The 20,785-nt window shown below is 42.0% G+C and overlaps 1 protein-coding gene across 2 annotated transcripts in view; it reads right to left on the reverse strand.

The window, feature by feature from the left end:
• PCSK5 (proprotein convertase subtilisin/kexin type 5) overlaps positions 1–20,785 on the reverse strand; it is a 267,689-nt gene that overhangs the window by 85,442 nt on the left and 161,462 nt on the right. For both annotated transcript variants that reach the window (XM_076361658.1, XM_076361659.1), the window contains exons 11-13: positions 17,359–17,476; positions 16,088–16,276; positions 244–380 (exon numbers count right to left, since the gene is read on the reverse strand). In XM_076361658.1, the coding sequence (XP_076217773.1) occupies positions 244–380; positions 16,088–16,276; positions 17,359–17,476 (444 nt within the window). The remainder of the gene's footprint in view (positions 1–243; positions 381–16,087; positions 16,277–17,358; positions 17,477–20,785) is intronic.

The following is a 20,785-nucleotide window of genomic DNA, read 5'->3' on the forward strand; positions in this document are numbered from 1 at the left end:
AAACCAGAAGTAAATTCAGAATAAAAGAGAACCACGTCTTAAATGGCAAATAACAGCAACATAAAAATGAAGAGTGCACTGGTAACTGAAATTAAGAATAACGCTCTTCACAGCTCTGCCTTCACACTAAAACCGGTGAGATGTTCCAGCTGTAAATAGAAGTTGGAAAACAGTCAAGGCAGTATTAGCAACTGCAAGACTTCTTCTGAATTCACTGAGCCCAAATAAAGGTTAGAGTCATACCTGGAGTCTTGAAATTTCTCAGCTGAGATGGAGTGTCACAGATTTCCAAGATCCAGTCACCTGCTGCTTTTTCACTCCAGCAGTGAGTAGTCATAAACTCCCAGTTTTTGAATCCTTCCATGGAATGATCAAATAGCCTAAAATAAATCACGACATTATTTTAAGCGAACCATTTTATTTAGGGAGCTAAGCCTCCAAGTCTGCAAATTCTTGAACGATATACTAATTAGCCAGTTCATTCACCTGTGCCTTTACATAATGTTACTCATGATGGTTTTCCCACATATATTTCAAGTACATTCAACAGTTTCTTGTTGTTTTGATGGAAGAGATTCTTTACATGCCATCATTTGTCATAATGTGAAAGGGAATGGAAAGATAATTCATTAAAAAAAAAATGCTAGTACTGTTTAATAGGATTCACGTGTCTTGGGAAAAGTGCATACAATACACCATATCTGTTGCTTTAACAGCATGGTGTAAATACAAACAACTCATAAGTTGGAAAATTTCTGTAACATTTATTTTTGGCTTTGGATTGGAATACTTAAAAGGGGTTTAAAAGCAATAAAAAGTATTAAGTGACTGAGACAATATTAGCGAGTCAATATATGCAAGTTCTTGTGAGGAAATAAAAGGTAACTGAGACATTGGTCTCAATCCTCAAATGACCAAGGTATCACCCTCTTCAAACACTTGACAGAATTGAGTTTGGGTAAAACTGAGAGACTAATGGCATCTGATGGTTTCATCTAACCAACAACATTACCATAATTTAATTACCTAGGTCTTGGGGGAAGAAGTTGGAGCTTAGGCCTGGATTACAATAATTTCTAGTATGGGGGCCCAGTTCAGAGGCTGCAATGTGATGCTGATCCCATGGGGCAAGACGAAGGAGCCAGCGATTTTATTACCTAGAACTGGAATTTATTAATGAGATTTTGGAAAGACACAAGAGAATTTGCACTTTTATTCAGTGCTCACAGCTTGTTGCCTGGTACCCCAAAGCTATTGATGGGAGGTGCACCCTAATCAAGACTGTTGCCTCCAATAAAACAGCACAGCTCACCTTTAAAAAATACATATATATACACACCCATATATATGTATGGATATATATTTCTATATAGATACATGCATATATATACATATATGTATGTATATCTATTTTTATATATACACACATATATGTGTATATATATTTATCACATTTTTAATTTGGCCTTTATATGTGCAAATTCCACTGGTAATAGCTATGCTTAAATATTTTTCATAAAAAAAGATCTCTACAGTAGAAAATCCAATAGATTTAAAACCCTTTTCCAAGAGATAGAGAAAAATCTAATATTAGACTACAAAAATATTATGATATTTTACACTGACTCGATTCGTTACTGTTATTGTCTAAGCTAATTTCAAGCTTTATTCTCAAAAGGTTGTGAAGTTCAGCAAACATTGGGAAAGCAGGATACTTTTGTAGGAATGTGAGTATGTGTCAATTTTTGGTAAAAATCGCCACAAAGGATGTGAATAAAATACCATACTTGCTGAAAACTTTGGTCAGTTAGAGGCATGGGTTCAGGTACTGCGTATCCACGCTTACTTCAATAGGACCTGTATGGAGCTGCATGCCTGCTGTACTTTATAGGACTCAGCCCAAAGCTGATTTTCACACTCTCATTTGTGCAACTTTTTTCCATTATAAATGAATGCCTATAATAGTACTTTTTTTTAATTAGCATTGATAACATTAAATTAAAATATAGATATATATTTAGAATTAGGCTTCATTTTCACTGATAATTGGGTGAGATTTTCTTCTGATGCAGTTCTGTGCCTCTGTGTGTGTGCGTCTGTGTGTGTGTGTATATATATATATAAATTCTGCCAGCAGAATTGGCCTGTTTCATGTCACTGTTAAATCAGTTGTTTGAATACAGCAAATCTCACAAACACATGGCACACATCATTTACTGAAAGGGTCGAAATTATTACGCAGTTATTACTCAGTGTTTGCATGTGGGTATATTCAATTTAAGTCACTATGGAGGTTATTTCCAACAGTTAGTCAAATTGTCATACCATGTTTTGCTGATAACTAATGTATTACTTTCTAAACACCCTGTCAATCTGCCAAGGCAGCAATATTCCTCTTTGCCATTGTGGCAACTAAATTATATAGAATCATAGAATCATAGAATCATTGAGGTTGGAAAAGACCTCTAAGATCATCGAGTCCAACCGTCAACCCAACACCACCAGGCCCACTAAACCATGTCCCTAAGCGCCTCATCTACACGTCTTTTAAATACCTCCAGGGATGGGGACTCCACCACTTCCCTGGGCAGCCTGTTCCAATGTTTCACCACTCTTTCAGTAAAGAAATTTTTCCTTACATCCAATCTAAACCTCCCCTGCCGCAACTTGAGGCCATTTCCTCTCGTCCTATCGCTTGTTACTTCGGAGAAAAGACCAACACCCACCTCGCTACAACTTCCTTTCAGGTAGTTGTAGAGAGCGATGAGGTCTCCCCTCAGCCTCCTTTTCTCCAGGCTGAACAGTCCCAGTTCCCTCAGCCGCTCCTCATAAGACTTGTGCTCCAGACCCCTCACCAGCCTTGTTGCCCTTCTCTGGACACGCTCCAGCACCTCAACGTCCTTCTTGTAGTGAGGGGCCCAAAACTGAACACAGTATTCGAGGTGCGGCCTCACCAGGGCCGAGTACAGGGGCACGATCACTTCCCTACTCCTGCTGGCCACACTATTTCTGATACAGGCCAGGATGCCATTGGCCTTCTTGGCCGCCTGGGCACACTGCCGGCTCATGTTCAGCCGGCTGTCGACCAACACCCCCAGGTCCTTTTCCGCCAGGCAGCTTTCCAGCCACTCTTCCCCAAGCCTGTAGCGCTGCATGGGGTTGTTGTGGCCGAAGTGCAGGACCCGGCACTTGGCCTTGTTGAACCATATACAATGGTTCATCTAGCTTGGAGGTGTCACTGAGGTTAAGTCGGCCTACACCCTGCGTCAAAACTGCTTCCATAAAGAAAAAAAAGACAGGTCATTGTCACAGGACTCCCTTCTGAAAGGAACAGAATGCCCAATATGCAGACTGGACCCACTTCTTAGGGAAGTCTGCTGCCTCCCTGGGGCCCAGGTTAAAGACGTGAAAAGAAAACTTCCTACCCTGGTACGGCCTTCCGATTACTATCTTTTATTGATTTTTCAAGCAGGCAGTGATGAAGTTGCAATAAGAAGTCCAAGGGCAATCAAAAGAGACTTCAGGGCCTTGGAACGACTGGTTAAGGGATCAGGAGCACAAGCAGTGTTCTCCTCTATCCTTCCAGTTGCAGGCAATGATGAGGGAAGAAACGGGAAGACCCAGCATATCGATACCTGGCTCCAAGACTGGTGTCACCAGCAGAATTTTGGGGTTTTTGATCATGGGTCGGTCTACATGACACCAGGCCTGCTAGCGCCAGATGGGGTACACCTGTCTCAAAGGGGGAAAAGGATATTTGTGCAGGAGTTAGCAGGGCTCATTGAAAGAGCTTTAAACTCGATTTGAAGGGGAAAAGGGATAAAACAAGGCTCGACAGAGATAAGCCTGGGGGCGGCATGCCAGTGTTTGAGGGACCGTGTGCTAGCGAGGTCCTCCGGTCTGCTTCACAATGTGCTGAGTACACTATAGCACATTTGAAATGTCCCTGTACTAATGCACACAGCACCCTAGCCATCTCAGTGGAGGTAGGGGATGGAGATCCATGCAGCAGCAAAGATGCAAGGGTTGTTGATGTGCTAGAAACCACAGAAGTGCCTGAGAACAGTGTCATAGGAATTAGGGCTTCTTCCCCCAAAAAGGTGGCGGGATCAATAGCCCAACTGAAGTGCACCTACACCAATGCACGCAGCATGGGCAACAAACAGGAGGAGCTGGAAGCCATGGTGCAGCAGGAAAACTATGATATAGTTGCAATCACGGAAACATGGTGGGATGACTCACACAACTGGAATGCTGCAATGGATGGCTATAAACTCTTTAGAAGGGATAGGCAAGGAAGGAGAGATGGTGGGGCAGCCCTGAATGTTAGGGAGTGTTTTGACTGTCTAGAGCTTGATGGTGGTGATGAAATGGTCGAGTGTTTTTGGGTAAGAATCAGGGGAAAGGCTAACAAGCCAGATACCATGGTGGGAGTCTGTTATAGACAACCCAACCAGGATGACGAGGCAGATGAAATACTCTATAAGCAGCTGGGAGAAGTCTCACAATCGCTAGCCCTTGTTCTTGTGGGGGGCTTCAACTTACCAGATGTCTGCTGGAAATACAATGCAGCAAAGAGGCAACAGCCTAGGAGGTTCCTGGAGTGTGTGGAAGATAGATAACTTCCTGACACGGCTGGTGAGTGAGCCAACTAGGGAAGATGCCCTGCTGGACCTGCTATCTGCGAACAGCGAAGGACTTGTGGGTGATGTGATGGTTGGAGGCCGTCTTGGGCACAGCGATCAAGAAATGACAGTTTTTAATTCTTGGAGAAGTAAGGAAGGGGGCCAGCAGAACTGCTACCTTGGACTTCCAGAGGGCCTGTTTAGGAGACTGGTTGACAGAGTCCCTTGGGAGGCATTCCTGAAGGGCAAGAGTGCAGTAAGGCTGGACATTTTTCAGGAACGGAATCTTAAAGGCGCAGGAGCAGGCCGTCCCCACGTGCCAAAAGATGAGTGGCTTCTCTCCCCGGCTGGTGGGGGAGAAGACCGGCCTGGCTGAACAGAGAACTTTGGCTGGAACGCAGGAAAAAAAAGAGTTTATGACCTCTGGGAGAAGGGGCAGGGAACTCAGGAGGACTACAAGGATGTTGTGAGGTTACGCGGAGAGAAAAACAGAAGGGCCAAAGCCCAGCTAGAACTTAATCTGGCTACTGCCATAAAAGACAATAAAAAAATGTTTCTATAAATACATTAGCAACAAAAGGAGGGCTAAGGAGAACCTCCATCCTTTATTGGATGCAGAGGGAAACATAGTGACAAAGGATGAGGGAAAGGCTGATGTACTTAATGCCCTCTTTGTCTCAGTCTTTAATAGTAAGACCAGTTGCTCTCCGGGTACCCAGCCCCCTGAGCTGGGAGACAGGGACGGGGAGCAGAATGACGCCCCCATAATCCAAGGGGAAATGGTTAGCGACCTGCTACACCACTGAGACACACACAAGTCTATGGGGCTGGATGGGATACACCCAGGGGTATTGAGGGAGCTGGCAGAAGTGCTCACCAAACCACTTTCAATTGGTTATCAGCAGTCCTGTCTAACCGGCAAGGTCCCAGTTGACTGCAGGTTAGCAAATGTGATGCCCATCTACAAGACGGGCCAGAAGGATGATCCAGGCAACTACAGGCCTGTCAGCCTGACCTTGGTGCCGGGGAAGGTTATGGAGCAGAACATCTTGAGTGCCATCACGCAGCACATAGAGGACAACCAGGTGCTCAGGCCCAGTCAGCGTGGGTTCATGAAAGGCAGGTCCTGCTTGACTAACCTGATCTCCTCCTATGACAAGGTGACCCGCTTAGTGGATGAGGGAAAGGCTGTGGATGTTGTCTGCCTAGACTTTAGTAAAGCCTTTGACACCATTTCCCACAGCATTCTGCTGGAGAAACTGGCTGCTCATGGCTTGGACGGGTGTACTCTTCGCTGCGTAAAAACCTGGCTGGATGGCCAGGCCCAGAGAGTTGCAGTGAATGGAGTTAAATCCAGTTGGCGGCCGGTCACAAGTGGTGTTCCCCAGGGCTCGGTACTGGGGACAGTTCTGTTTAATACCTTAGTACCTTTAATACCAATGATCTGGATGAGGGGATCGAGTGCACCCTCAGTAAGTTTGCAGACGACACCAAGTTGGGCGGGAGTGTTGATCTGCTCAAGGGTAGGAAAGCTCTGCAGAGCGACCTGGACAGGCTGGATCGATGGGCCCAGGCCAATTGTATGAGGTTCAACAAGGCCAAGTGCCGGGTCCTGCGCTTGGGTCACAACAACCCCATGCAACGCTACAGGCTTGGGGAAGAGTGGCTGGAAAGCGGCCCGGCGGAAAAGGACTTGGGGGTGTTCGTCGACAGGCGGCTGAACATGAGCCGGCAGTGTGCCCAGGCGGCCAAGAAGGCCAACGGCATCCTGGCCTGTATCAGAAACAGTGTGGCCAGCAGGAGTAGGGAAGTGATCGTGCCCCTGTACTTGGCCCTGGTGAGGCCACACCTCGAATATTGTGTTCAGTTTTGGGCCCCTCAGTACAAGAAAGACATTGAGGTGCTGGAGCGTGTCCAGAGAAGAGCAACTAAGCTGGTGAAGGGTCTAGAGCACAAGTCCTGTGAGGAGCAGTTGAGGGAACTGGGGTTGTTTAGCCTGGAGAAAAGGAGGCTGAGGGGAGACCTTATCGCTCTCTAAAACTACTTGAAAGGAGGTTGTAGCGAGGTGCGTGTTGGTCTCTTCTCCCAAGTAACAAGCGATAGGATGAGAGGCAATGCACTCAAGTTGCGGCAGGGGAGGTTTAGATTGGATATTATGAAAAATTTCTTCACCAAAAGGGTTGTCAAGCATTGGAACAGGCTGCTCTGGAAAGTGGTTGAGTCCCCATCCCTGGAGGTATTTAAAAGACATGTAGATGTGGTGCTTAGGGACATGGTTTAGTGGTGGACTTGGCAGTGCTAGGTTTACGGTTGGACTTGATAATCTTAAAGTTTTTTTCCAACCTAAATAATTCTATGATTCTATGATTCTAAGTACTGTGCAATTATATTGTAAATTCTATATTCACTGGGCTTCCATTTACATACATAGAAACACAAGTTGCTGTTTATTTTCACTGTAATTAGTCCAATATTTCCCATACTATTTTTTGTTTAAGGTGTTTATTTGCCATGTTTTGGAATTTTAAATTGCTGACAGATTTCTATTTTAATATTGCATCATTCTTTTAAGTAATTTTGGGAGGAAGAGACAAAAATCCCTTGTGACTTTATCATAGGTATATAAAAACACCTTTACCTCAAATATGCTATGGCTGAAACTTTAAGCTTTCTTATCTCCATCCATGGAAATGGAGAAAATCCGTTAATATTCTTTCATAGAAAATTGACTAGTTTTTCAAAAGAATACTTCTTTGGGAAAGATTTGAATTTTATATAGTAAGGTTTAAATTGGAATCTTTTAATGTATGAACTGTGTTTCTACAAAAGATCCTACAAATGAGTCAAAAAGCTACAGACAGATCAAAAGAACAGTTAAAAAAAAAAGTAGAAAGATACTGACTCTGAGGCTGTCTGTATGTGTATGTTGTACATACTCAATGGTCCAAGTATTTTTGTGTTGCTCTGCCTATGTACTCAAACTCTGAAATCAAAGAACCTGTGAGGCAGTACATGGACTTCCATTTCAGTGGTGTTAAATGAATGAATGAAATGATCAAATGTTCAGGTGTACTCTTCCTTATTAGAAAGCAATACATATGGAATAGGAACTTTTAAGGACCACAGAGCCAGTCCAGATAGTTAATTGATTTTGTTATTTGTCAGATTGATACCAAGTCAAAATTCATATCAAGGACACACTTACACACAGCTTATCATGGACTAGTAAATGATCAGTATATGGTCTGATGAATCGTTAGTTGACTATTACAGGTTATTATAGATTAAAATAGTTAAACAAGATTATTGGAATAATCTGATAATTTTTATGACCATGGTCATATACACCTGCAACACCTGTACTCATGCATGTAACATGCTTTTAAGTACCAGAGTGACTAACAGCGTAAGAATCTTTATAACTTATTTGTTAACATGACCACAACAGAATGCCAGATCTGTTATTGAATTACTCAGGTGACGTCTCTTAGTAACAAGACATTCAAGTTAGGGTGGATGTGACTGCAGGACTGACTATATCCAGAGAAACTAATTATGGGCTGCTGCTTATAATGAATAGCATTAAATTTAAAAATAATGACTCTTCTCTCTCTGAGAAATTTTATGACATACTCATCACATGCCATATGTAGGTCTATATAAGAATATATATGTTACAGAGTGCAGAGTAAAATAATTATTTCTTTAAAAAAATTCAAGAGTCTTGGCCTCTTCCACTGCCACCACTTCAGCCTAGAAATTGCATCACCTTTCTGTTTAAGAATATAACTTCAAGCAGAAATACTCATCTGTAATCCAATTTTAGACCCAGAGGAAGACAATTAGCCACTTTCTTGGAATTCCACAAGTGGGAACATAAGGCTAGTCTCTCACAGTTAAATCTACTAGCGTTAAAAAAACCCAAACAAGCAAGCATGTCAGCTTTTTAGCAAAGAATATCTGAGTTCCTAAATGCTCAGAAGAATTTGTTTTAATCTGTTTTACTTTTTAATTTCATGTGAGAAAAGGCTAGTGGGGGTAGGGGATCCATTTGGTAACACCACCATCACCCATCACAAACAATAAAAGGTAAACACATAAAAGGAGCTTTTTTATTATCAAGATCTTTTTTTCATCTCAGAAGGTGCAGCTGCACCTGACTGGCAGCCGTGCTTGTATATTGAACTGACCGCATCAAGAGCTAGGAAGCCCTGCACTGGCTGACGGCTGGGGCTGCAGTGGAGTAGGGGGCAAGAGAAGGCTATTTTCTCCTCTGTAGCAGTAGTCTTTGTTTATGATGTGCTCCAGCCTACTAAATTGGCGGCCTGATAGGCAAGTGGTCCTTGCCCACTAGTCTAATTGGCCACAAGACTTCAAGTGAGCTTACAGTTTGAAAAGAGTACAGAGTGCCTTCCCGAGCTGAGGACCTGAAAATGCTTTGGTGAGCTATTCTCCTTAGAGTAGCTTTTCTCCACAGGGTTCAACCACCAGCTCCCTGTGAGATGTAGCCCCTGAGGAACTGCAGACAGCCCAAACTGACTTAACCAAAGCTTCAGCCAGACCCTACTGCCCACCTGCACTGAAGTATTCAGGGAAAAAAGAAATGATCAGAGAGCACACAGGCACTTCAGAAGCTTTCTCACCTACATGTGACAGGGAAGATCACTTAAAACTCTTGGATGTGGATCTAAAGAAGTATTTAAAATGTATGCATAGACATATTTTTTTTTAATTTCCATTTTACATCTGGCTATCACAATTTTATGAAGCAATGGAGATCTCTGAGCTGTCATGATAAAGTTGTTTAGAGAAGAGTAGCATGAACAATAGGGTAAAGTGTCTGTCAGCCTGAAGTAGTGGATAGTACAGCAACCACCATCTTTAAATATGGAGAGCTTGTCCCCAGGAACTACATATATCCACATGAAATGCTCCATCATGACCTATAGACTTGCCAGGCTGCTGAGCTCCACACCCCACACTGGTCAGCCAGCAGTGTCGCTGATACTTATAGTTGTCTTCTTAAAAGCCACATGTGCTCTCTTATTGAATTTGCAGTAAACTTTCAGAAACCTCACTCTAAACAGGCAGAAATCCTAATGCAAGAGCATGAATGAACCTGGTGCCATATATACAGACTTTTCCTACCCTATCCTAGGTTTGAAAGGGACATCTGATTAGGGTAAGGGCAGTAGGGGACACTGACTGTCCATCACACAATCCAGTTTATTCCAAGCAAAACTCAATGTAGTAAGTGTTAGAGTAAGATTGGGGTGGGGCTAGTTTTCATAAGGCTAGGAAAAGATTAATTCATTCTCACTATAGTAGCTGGGGCAAATCTATCTGCAGGAAGTAGAAATCCTAGGCATTCTTCCTCAGCCTGTCTCAAACAGCTCCTCTCTTTTCTATTTGGTTCAATACAAACCTCAGAAGCTGAGACATTTAGCTGGATCCTAAATATGTCCTTAGCCACTTGTCTTCACTCCCCACTTTGACTATGGAAAATTAAGTCAAACCTTTAATGATGGGTTCTAATTTTCCACTAAAACTGAACTTGAGGTATTGAATTCTAAAAGCCAATACATGCCTACTCTGCAGATCCCTGATTAATTCTTTATTAGTCTCAGTCATCAAAGAAAGGCATGTGTCACTCTAAATCTCAGCTATATTGCACTTCATTATTCTTCCACATTTTTCTTTGAGCAAGTTCCAGGATCAATTTTAGAGTTACATGGAAGACAGTGTCACTTACATGCATTCATTTACTTTTTTGCACATAAACCCCTGCTAGTCTTTTCTGCAGAGCTGGGCAAATCAACAGTATTTTTTCCCCTCTTTGATAAAAAAAAAAGTTTTTTTTTTTTTTAAATTGATGTTGTATCTGTAGTATCCCCAGAACTCCCCACCTTATTTACTGCTAATACTGCCAGGGTATAACAAAAAAAAGGATTTTCAGGGGTATTGACATTGCAATTGCAGTTCAAAGAATGGGTGGTAGAAGGATAGTGAGATGTCTATTCACCCCCCCAAAAAAAATTAAAAAAGGTATAGACAACCTGAATGAAATAAAACATAGCAGGAACGAGTTGGGAGAAATAGTTTTCCGAGAACTGCTTCATCCTGTAGACATAGTACAAGCAGAGGATTATTGTTTGCTCATCCTGGATTTAATAATGACACCACAGAGTCCTTTTCAGTTACTGTAACAGTAAGACTCAGTGTGAAGGTTGGCCCTATCCTTTTCATCATATTTGGATACATAAAATGTTGTTTTTGTTATTAGAGTATAATGTGTAAGCTGCAATAAAGATGTAAGACGGACTGGTCCAGAAATCAAAATGTGCTCCTATAAAGAAAAGGCTTCCTCTACTTCTGATCACCAAGACTTTTTATGAAGCAAACTAACAAGTAAGATCAGAAGAGAATACCTTGGTTTTGATCTAAGAGTTTCCCACAGAGGAGGGTATTATTAAAATTTACTGATTATCTAAGGTTTCATGATAGGAAAAAGATGGTCATGAAAATACTTCCCTTTGTTAGTGAACAGAGGTATTATTAATGGCAGTGCCATATAAGCATAGGAAGCTAGTGGCCTGGAAACTTGCCACCACGTGGCTAAAAAAGTTCAGTTACGCAGTTCGAATGGCAGCAGCTGCTTTAAATTTAAAGGGCAAGAATTAAACAAGCCATGACTTCAGTGGGAGACAAATGAGCCCTAAGTTTGCTTCTTTTATCTTCTTTGTATTTAGCTTCTCTCCATAGCCCTCCCTGTACCAAGTGTCTGTTAGAACCGACCTCGGTATGTCTCAAAACCACTCAGAAACCCATACTGCCAAATCCAATGGCCAATTGTTTTTAAAAAGGGGATACTGTTCCCCTTTGGACTTAACTGTAGCCTCATCTTCACACCAGCCAGCACTTTCCAAGCCTGTATTTTCCTCTGCTGCAGTACATCCAATGTAATCATGTTTAGTACTTTCCAAACAACAAAGCAGATGTTCCCTGTAATGCAGTTTTTGAAGAATGCACATGAGGCTCAAGCCAGTGACAGTGTAATCCACCAAATGCCTGCAAAGGAATTCACATCGCCTCTGACTAACATGTTTTCTTACTGAAGTCATTTTAGGGGATGCCAACATTAAGGATAAAATATGCAGAAAAAAGGCCAGATATTGCCTTGAGGGACCTACTCGTCAACGCACCAGAAACTACACAATGACTCTTCTTCCAGAATTGGTGGAGAAGAAGTGCACATGTGTAAAATATACCTTTTGCACTTTAAGACATTTTACCAGCAAACTGTTTCAAATTAAACCCAGATGAGTAATGGTAAAGCAATGAGGTTTTCCCTGGGTTCAGTAAAAACAGCTGGTATTGCTGCTATTAATCATGTACGTGTGCATTAAAAGGTCTTATATGTCTGAGAAAAGCGTCTCAGTCAGGTAGTAGCAATGTACAACAGCCTCTGGGACCTTTGCCTACAGAAAAAAAACCCCAGGCTGCTTGCTGCCAATGCATCCCTGCATGCTACTTGTACTTGAATGCATTTATTCTGAGGCCCTCATCAGTAATACTTTAAAAATCAAGTGCCTCATAACTAAATTCTTATTATTAGTGAATAACAACACTCCTACTCCGAGTTTTATTTTATAACATGATGCTAAAACATATACACTCAACAACACTCAGTATACTACTAAATGCAAGACCACTAAGCTGTAAGACTTCTTCCAGCAAGACCAAATAAAACAAGCCTTGAAATACCATTTTGAAAAGTACTGTGCCCATATCCATCACTTTATGCTAAGAAAGGGCTTGTGAAGATGCTAGGAATTTCAGACCTAGAGTTTGCAAAATACATTTATTCCTTAATATTAGTAGCCCAGAGTTGTTTCAGCCAAATGTGACTGACAAATCAGCATATCTCTGAAGCTTGCATGGGAAGGGAATTTCTGGTGCGACTGTATGAGTATTCACTCTGTCATGAATAATTTGGTTTTTGGAAATTGGCAAAACATTAAAAGGCCTTTCAGGTTTCTTTGTTTTCTGGTTAGCCTTCTGATAGTATAGGATAAGAAACAGCTGAATATCACCTTATTTTTATACATACATTTGCATTCTCTGTCTCTACCACAGGTATGGAAAATAATGACTTTCTAAGGTGCAGGGGTTACAAAGAGACTGATTGAATTAAACTTTGTACCTATTCCACATACCAGTCATCATCAGAAGTGAACTGTGAATACTGGAATGTCTTTATCTCCCACTTGCTGTGAGTCAGCTGCAAGACATGAAAGCCTAGAGCCAAAAGTTATGTTAAGACCACTGGGTTTACACGAGATTGTTTTGTTTGGATACCTATTTGGAGGACTTCTAATTTTTTTTCATTTTGAAGCATGGAAGAACTGCTGCATGAACATGGAATAGAAAACTAAAGAAGGATTTCTTCAAACAGCAAACCAAAAGCCTGTTTCATAACTGCTTAGAGGGTAGAAGTCTGCCTCTGCACTGGTTTGCAGAGAACAAATTCTTTGTTCAGTGTAGCAGGGAGATACATGGATGTGTGTGTCCATGTGCTTAATCAGCAAGGCACTGACAACACTCATAATGAAACAATGGAGATATTCTAGAGGGCCCCAAAATTCCAGGACAACTTTCCATTTGATGAACTAATGTCTACAGCTTGAAGAATATTCTCAGTACACCTTTTCTTTTAAATTAACCTAATCTCTAATGAAAATGTGGGCTCATACTTCAATCAGAACCAAGTCCATTTGAGCTCCATGTGTCTCCAAAACAGGTCCTTCCTTTCAAGAGGAAACGTAAGTCCTTCTACCACTGAGGGACAGGAAGACACACAAGTCTCCAGGGCTAGATAGTCACTATATCAGAAAATCTGGCTGGGGGAATGTGGATGACGAGGCAGTCTGGAAAGCAGGCCACTCCCAATTCATTAAAAGCCCTGAAGAGTAGGACTGGGGATATAAAATTTTGTGAAGACTGGAGCGGGACGGTAGAAGAGTTCTCACAACATAGGTTTGACATGTGGCAGCTTTTGCTGTTTCTGAGATATATAACATCAGCTAACATCAACTTTTGTGTGGGAGCCATGCTCTGTGTCCAGCAGAATTGCAGTCATCTAAGTCTGCTCGTCACCATGGAAAAAAATTTCCCTATCATACTGTTGTCCCATCAGGAAGAAGATTTTCTAGCCAGTTGGAGATGTATAGAAGCATTTTTCACTGTAACTGTAACTTATTTGCACATTTGGAAATGGGGTAGAGTTTGAGAAGGTTTCTGGGGTTTCTTAGTGCTTTAGCCATCTCTGGTAGGAAGCAGTCCTCTTGATCACTGATTTAGCAAGATTTATCTGGGAAGGACTGCCAATGTTTTCTTCCAAGAAAATTTCTGCTAGTAGACCAGAGAAATAGAAATATCACTGGGAAATCTTTCAATTTGCTGAGCACAAATACTAATGATGCACCTCATCTCCAGGGACTGAAATTGCATTAATGTCAGAAATACTGCTGCATTGGATAGAGATACCTGTTTGAGTGCAATCTATAGAAAAAGAGACAATTTGATGCAGTGTCACAGTTTCTCTAAGAACGTAACACAGAGGTGACAGGATGAGAAAAAGGACTGATCTTTCTTAGTGGTTGACATTAGAGTGGCTGGACATTCAAAAGCAAGTATCCATCACAGACCTGTGGTATGAAGGGTATAGCTGACTTTAAAAATTTTAATAGGCTGTTTTCAAATGGACCCATTAATTTCAAAGTACTAGTGCAACTTCTCAGCATTGTCCTACTAGGAGCCTTTCATGGGTTGAGCATACTACTTCAATATGCAAAGGGGAAAAGAAAGATATGGAAATTGGTAAGATCAGGAGTCATAACCATATTCACAAAGCTTAAAGAAAATAGTAGTAGAGAACTACTATTCTGTCCGATTTTTATTACTAGTTAACAGAGGATAAGAAAGGAGAAAAATAAAAATAAGTGCCAATAGTATGCAGAAACACACTTCCATTCAGCTTCCTTCTGTAACACTGAGCCTGTTACTATTTTCTTCAAATTTTCCAGCCATCTAATAATTGGTGAGCCACAAAAGACTATCGAAAGATCTATCTAGATCTTTCGACCTATCTAGATCTTATTGACTATATAGACCTCTAGATGGTCGCATCCAGAGGGTAGTGGTCAATGGCTCAATGCCCAGATGGAGGTTGGTGACGAGTGGCATCCCACAGGGGTCCATATTGGGACCAGTACTGTTTAATATCTTCATCAATGCCATAGACAGTGGGATCGAGTGCACCCTCAGCAAGTTTGCAGATGACACCAAGCTGAGTGGTGCAGTCGATACACCAGAGGGATGGGATGCCATCCAGAGGGACGTGGACAAGCTGGAGAAGTGGGCCCGTGTGAACCTCATGAGGCTTAACAAGGTCAAGTGCAAGGTCCTGTACCTGGGTCGGGGCAATCCCCGGTATCAATAGAGGCTGGGGGATGAAGGGATTGAGAGCAGCCCTGCCGAGAAGGACTTGGGGGTATTGGTGGATGAAAAGCTGGACATGAGCCAGCAATGTGCGCTCGCAGCCCAGAAGGCCAATTGTGTCCTGGGCTGCATCCAAAGAAGCATGGCCAGCAGGTTGAGAGAGGTGACTCTGTCCCACAACTCTGCTCTGGTGAGACCCCACTTGGAGTACTGCGTCCAGCTCTGGAGCCCTCAGCACAAGAAAGACACGGACCTGTTGGAGTGGGTCCAGAAGAGGGCCAGAAAAATGATCAGGGGGATGGAACACCTCTCCTGTGAAGAAAGGCTGAGAGAGTTGGGGTTGTTCAGCCTAGAGAAGAGAAGGCTTTGGGGAGACCTTATTGCAGCCTGTCAGTACTTAAAGGGGGCTTATAAAAAAGATGGTGGCAAACTTTTTAGCAGGGCCTGTTGCGACAGGACAAGGGGGAATGTCTTGAAACTAAAGGGGGGTAGATTTAGACTAGCTTTAAGGAAGAAATTCTTTACTGTGAGGGTGGTGAAGCACTGGCACAGGTTGCCCAGAGAGGTGGTGGCTGCCCCATCCCTGGAAACATTCAAGGTGAGGTTGGATGGGGCTCTGAGCAACCTGATCTAGTTGAAGATGTCTCTGCCCACGGATGCCCAAAGATGACCTTTAGAGGTCCCTTCCAACCCAAACTATTCTATGATTCTATGAAATTGACTAATCTTTGTTTTGGAGATTATGTCCTTCAACAGCTTTACAGCCTACTCTTCTTCTGATAGAGATTGGCATCTTTGAGTTCATTTGCACTTCACTCTCCCCATCTCTCTCAGAAAAAATAATTAGCCTGTGTCTGCCAGCGAACCTACTGTAACGACTTCACTGTTCTTTGGTGATGCTGCAATCTCAGTGCAGGCTTTACATGCTGAATGGACTGTGACGTTGCGTTGTCATACTATACCTGTTGGCCAAAAGCTGTGACCTAGTTCCAGAAGGAGAGGTTAGGTAAATCGCCAAATCTCCACGTCGAGGGTGAGTAATAGTGATGCGCACAACGACATGCTCCAAGTAGATCACATGGTGGTTAGGATTATCTGAACAGCCAGTGGCTTTGTAAATTGAACGGACAACACTGTCAGGTCGTATTGTTCTATAATATAAGCATATAAAACAACATCAGCATTTCTTGCTTGTTCTGTAAAATAAGACAACTACATCTTTTTTGCTTAATAGTGAATGACAGTGTTGGACAATGTTTTCTGAGAAGTCAGTAGCCTATAACCCTTAGTTTTAACACTTACTTCCTAGCTGAAACTATCACCACAGGGTAATTATTTTACTGCAGCTAATGGCAACTACCTGGCTTTCTGTTAAGTATGTACACATGCTAAAAGAGGACAGTGAAAAACCTGTAATAGGAATAAGCCTTTGGGACAGAGCATTTTTGTGGATTAGTGGCCAGCTGAGAATTGCTGGGATTGTCATGGGATCACAGCTGGTTGTTAAGCCCCAGGAAATGCCTGGCATAGCCATAGTCCTTGCTTACGTAATAACAAGTATTACATGTTAACTGTACCAAACAGCATCTGACTCAACTGGTTTAAATTGTCACGACATCCTTGCAGACTATACCAGCTATGGATCGAGTCTGACAAGCATATTTACCAAACAATAATCTTAATGCTTTGGAAGTGTGCCTTATGACTGATGCTGTCTCTGTATCCACAGAGTGCACATATGGAATTTTGCTCTTAATCCTGGCTCTATAGAGACCCTATCCTAGCTAGCAGAAAACAGTTTAGTCTTAGCCTCTGAGCCAGAGACTCTCCTGAGACTGTTTGAGAGAGATAATATCATGCAGTATTTTAATGAAAAGAATATTTGCTTGTTAGATCCTGGACTGATAAGTCTGTACTCATCTTACAAAGGTGACTGAAGTGCACTCAAACAAAGATTCTTCTTCAGTGCATCATCTGTACCAGAATCAATCATTATCCAGCCTGGCTTGTTTTAGACCTTCAACTTCTGGTGCATTCTTTAAACTAGGGCCTTTTTCCAAGCATTACAGGAAACAACCTTTACCGGCAAATGACCTGACATCTGTGAAGGTGACAGAGATCCCCAGTATAGCTTTCAAAATGACACATTATACGCAATGCAAGGGAGGGGTAAATTATACCCAATTTCTTTCCATAAGTTTATGCCAGCAAGAGTTTTGGCAGCGGGTATTACTTGATTTGCCGATCCGTGTTCTCCACACACACGTGCTGTGGAGGGACCGTTGTCCACTTTTCTGCTTCTATCACCATTGCTTCAGCATCCATCAGTCCAAATCCATAGAGGTGGCTCACTGCAAGGTACAAACAGAATGTTTGCAATTATAGCATAAAACCTTGTTTTTCATCATAGACTAATTCCAGAGAGTCATATCCTAACAGGAACTGCTTCTTTTCTACTTCTTCCTTGCTTTTGCACAAAGCTCAAAAAATCTCCTTGCCAGAAACAATAATGACGATATCTAATTTGTTCACTGAATCTGTTCACTGCTTTATTACATAAGCACCAAATGACCATCACGAATAACACTGCCTTACCATGAGGAACGAGGACCAGAGCTGCAGGACACCAGGGAGTACAATTGCCTCCGATTGCCCTTTGTCCATGTGCCTTAATTCAGTCCAGTTCTCTTATGTGACGTAACGTTAAAAGGTGTAAAGAACCAGAGGAGGGTTATTTCTGTTACTCAGATACCAAACACATGCATGTATGTAAATATTTAAGGTAACAGAGACATAAATTTAAGAAGGAACAGGCTGTCTTTTGTAACTGCTGTACGCTCTTAACTTCCCTGAATGTAAGCATTATGTGGATCCTCTCCTTCTCCTGTAACGCAGTATGGCTGCCACTGGCCAGCCAACCAGCTAGATCTAACATCTCCCTAAAGCTGTATCCATTATGAGGGTGAAAAGCAATGTTATTTGAAGTCCAGGGCCCTAAAGATAATCTAGTTTTCATGCAGAGTCTGTGTCAGAAAGGCTCCTTCCTCTGTCTCCTTTGTAGATCTGCAGATGGACAGATCTGCAGATGAAGTTACTGCTGGAGAGAGCTGTTAACATTGCTGTCGACCTCTGGTATTACCTACTGCATGCATCGCACACACAGTGGTACTATGCGTCCATGCCTGGAGGTTAGCAATCTGTTAATGCTCATTCCTGGATGTTACAACCTCAACCTCTATCTGCCTTTCATGCCATGGAAAGTCAACAATAGTCCCCTTGCAAGAAACTCAATGCCTAGTAATTTAACTTTAATGCCTGAATATCTTCTACTCAAAGAAGCAGAAGGCTTTAAAGCATCGTCTTTCTTAGGATACAAAAAATCGAACTTTCAAATGCCCAACACCTAGGCAAGGTGAAGTACTTCCAACAGGCTTGTGCCAATTCTGTATCTTTCATTTTTTTGTAATTTTAAGAGTACTTAACTTGATACAACTATTTCAAGAGTTCCAGCAGTTCACAAAGGCTATAAGTTTCACCTACTGCATCAGCTGTGTGTTTTTGGTTGCTGTTCCAATCAAAACAGAAGCTTGCAAATGGATTTTGATGGATTAGAAAGAGCTGCTAGTCATGTTGTTTTATTGTGACGAATCGGTGCTCTTGGTAAAGTTCTGACAGGAGAAGGTGAAAGAAAAAAGCTTCCAGAGGGAGGGGTTTAGATCACAAATATTAATAAATCAGTTTTACTTGCTACCACAGACAGTGCTACCAGAAACCCGTCAGAAAAACGTAAGTGCTATTTTAATCAGTAATGCGACAAGGCATGGTGTAAATCTTTCCAACTGCACTTTGCAGAGGTTTTGTGAAAGCAGCCTCCATTCATTGCCAAACCAGAATTCAAAGGACTCCATCCAAAAAAACCCCAACCTTGTCAAACAAATAACAGTTCAAAGCATAAAAATAATCACTGCTTAAGGATCCTATCTTCCAAATATGGCAGTATCTAATACTGTCTGAAACTGCCAACTGAAGAGGGATCCTCAATGGAAAATACTGCAAGGCGTAATGACTGTGTAATGAAATGGTTTTATTCCCATCTCCTTCCACTTCAGCCCCAAACTGAAGTGCACATAGCATGGAAATCTTCATTTGGAGAGAACTAAGCACAGCTCTCTGCCAAATGAATCAGGTACTGTTTTCAGAAATGAAACACGATGACTAAAATATATGAAAATAATTACATTCAGCCCTCCTTCAGACTCTGAATTCTCTTTAATGTATTCCACAAAAAAATGGACAGGGAAAGAGACATCCTATTTTTACATGTGGGTGGAGGCAGCCAGAAAAAGGGCAAGAAAAGCTTAGATGGAGAAACTGTTTGTACTGAGAAGATGGTTCCTGTGATGGAAATCTCCTTGGTCATAGATGTCATCTTGCAAAAACTGCATCTGCTGGTGAGAGCACATTTATCTGTGAAGTCATTTGTCCGCTCTTACACTGCATGCATTGCTCTGATATTTAAAATTTTAATTAATAATCATTCTGCCTGCTCTGAAGGACAGTGGGAAGAATAAGAGTGTTAACTCACATGGTCTGTAACTGTACACAGTTACTCTGTATAGTACTACAGTTAAACAGTGAGGGGTTGAATTTTCATGAATGGAAAAATCTTTTGAACTAACCCATGGAAAATGCATTTTTAATTCCTGACAGGTAGCAACCTGCATTGGGTTAGCGCTCAGGATGTCCAGCTGTCAGATGCTGTGTGTTCAGCCCAACAACTGAGCACAAAGAAGAGTCAAATTTCTCCTGCACTCACCTTTTCTCACCCAGAAATAAGGGCAAAAGAGCACCTAACATTGCCACCACCAGGCAGTGACCTTCTGATGGAAACTTGAAGTGGGTTTTAAGCCACTTCACCCTAGAAATTTTTTGCCCTAATATGCACATTAAAAATACAAATAAAATCTAGAGAGTGAATTTTCTATCTTTCCTACCCTGAAAATTACTTGGAAGATAGAATTGTGTTCATTTTTCATCCAGAGGAAAAAATTACCACCCAAGGTTATGTGGTTGTGTTAATTGTCCATGATTCAATGCTTAAACTCTCTTGCATGAGAGCAGAGGTGGGAGTGAGAAGTTCTGCATGTGCTGGCTTTTTTTTCCACAGCTGAAACAGAAGTACATTTTTTCCTTGAAAGGCCTTCCCATTGAAATAAAAACTTCCTGACAGTCAGGGGCGCTCCTAAATCCTTCCACGTGGGAAGCTTCCAGGCAGCTGACATTTGGCTGTCTGCGATGTTTGCACTTCAAAGCCCTTGATGCAGTGGGTTGGTTAGCAGCTGCAGGTACCAGCAGAGGCCCATAATTTTCAAAGACTAAATAATAGCAATTTAGGAAAGAATCACAGAGTTAACAAAAGTAGTTGATCTCCTGTGTCTTAGAGAAGAAAGCAGATTTTGTTTCCTACTGCCTTAAATTGCTCCCCTTCATCTGTGTATATGCTAGTACTGCTGTGAACTCTATGCCAGGGTGCCTCTCACAGAGGTTAAAAATTACCTCAATGGTCCACACAGGGCCATAAATGTCTTCTGGGAAACATCTGGAACTGCCACTGATTTGCATGCGAATGGTACTGAGCTCACTTCTGCTAACCCAGATAG

Source organism: Aptenodytes patagonicus, chromosome Z, assembly GCF_965638725.1.
Source record: "Aptenodytes patagonicus chromosome Z, bAptPat1.pri.cur, whole genome shotgun sequence".
In the NCBI taxonomy this organism is placed as follows: domain Eukaryota; kingdom Metazoa; phylum Chordata; class Aves; order Sphenisciformes; family Spheniscidae; genus Aptenodytes; species Aptenodytes patagonicus.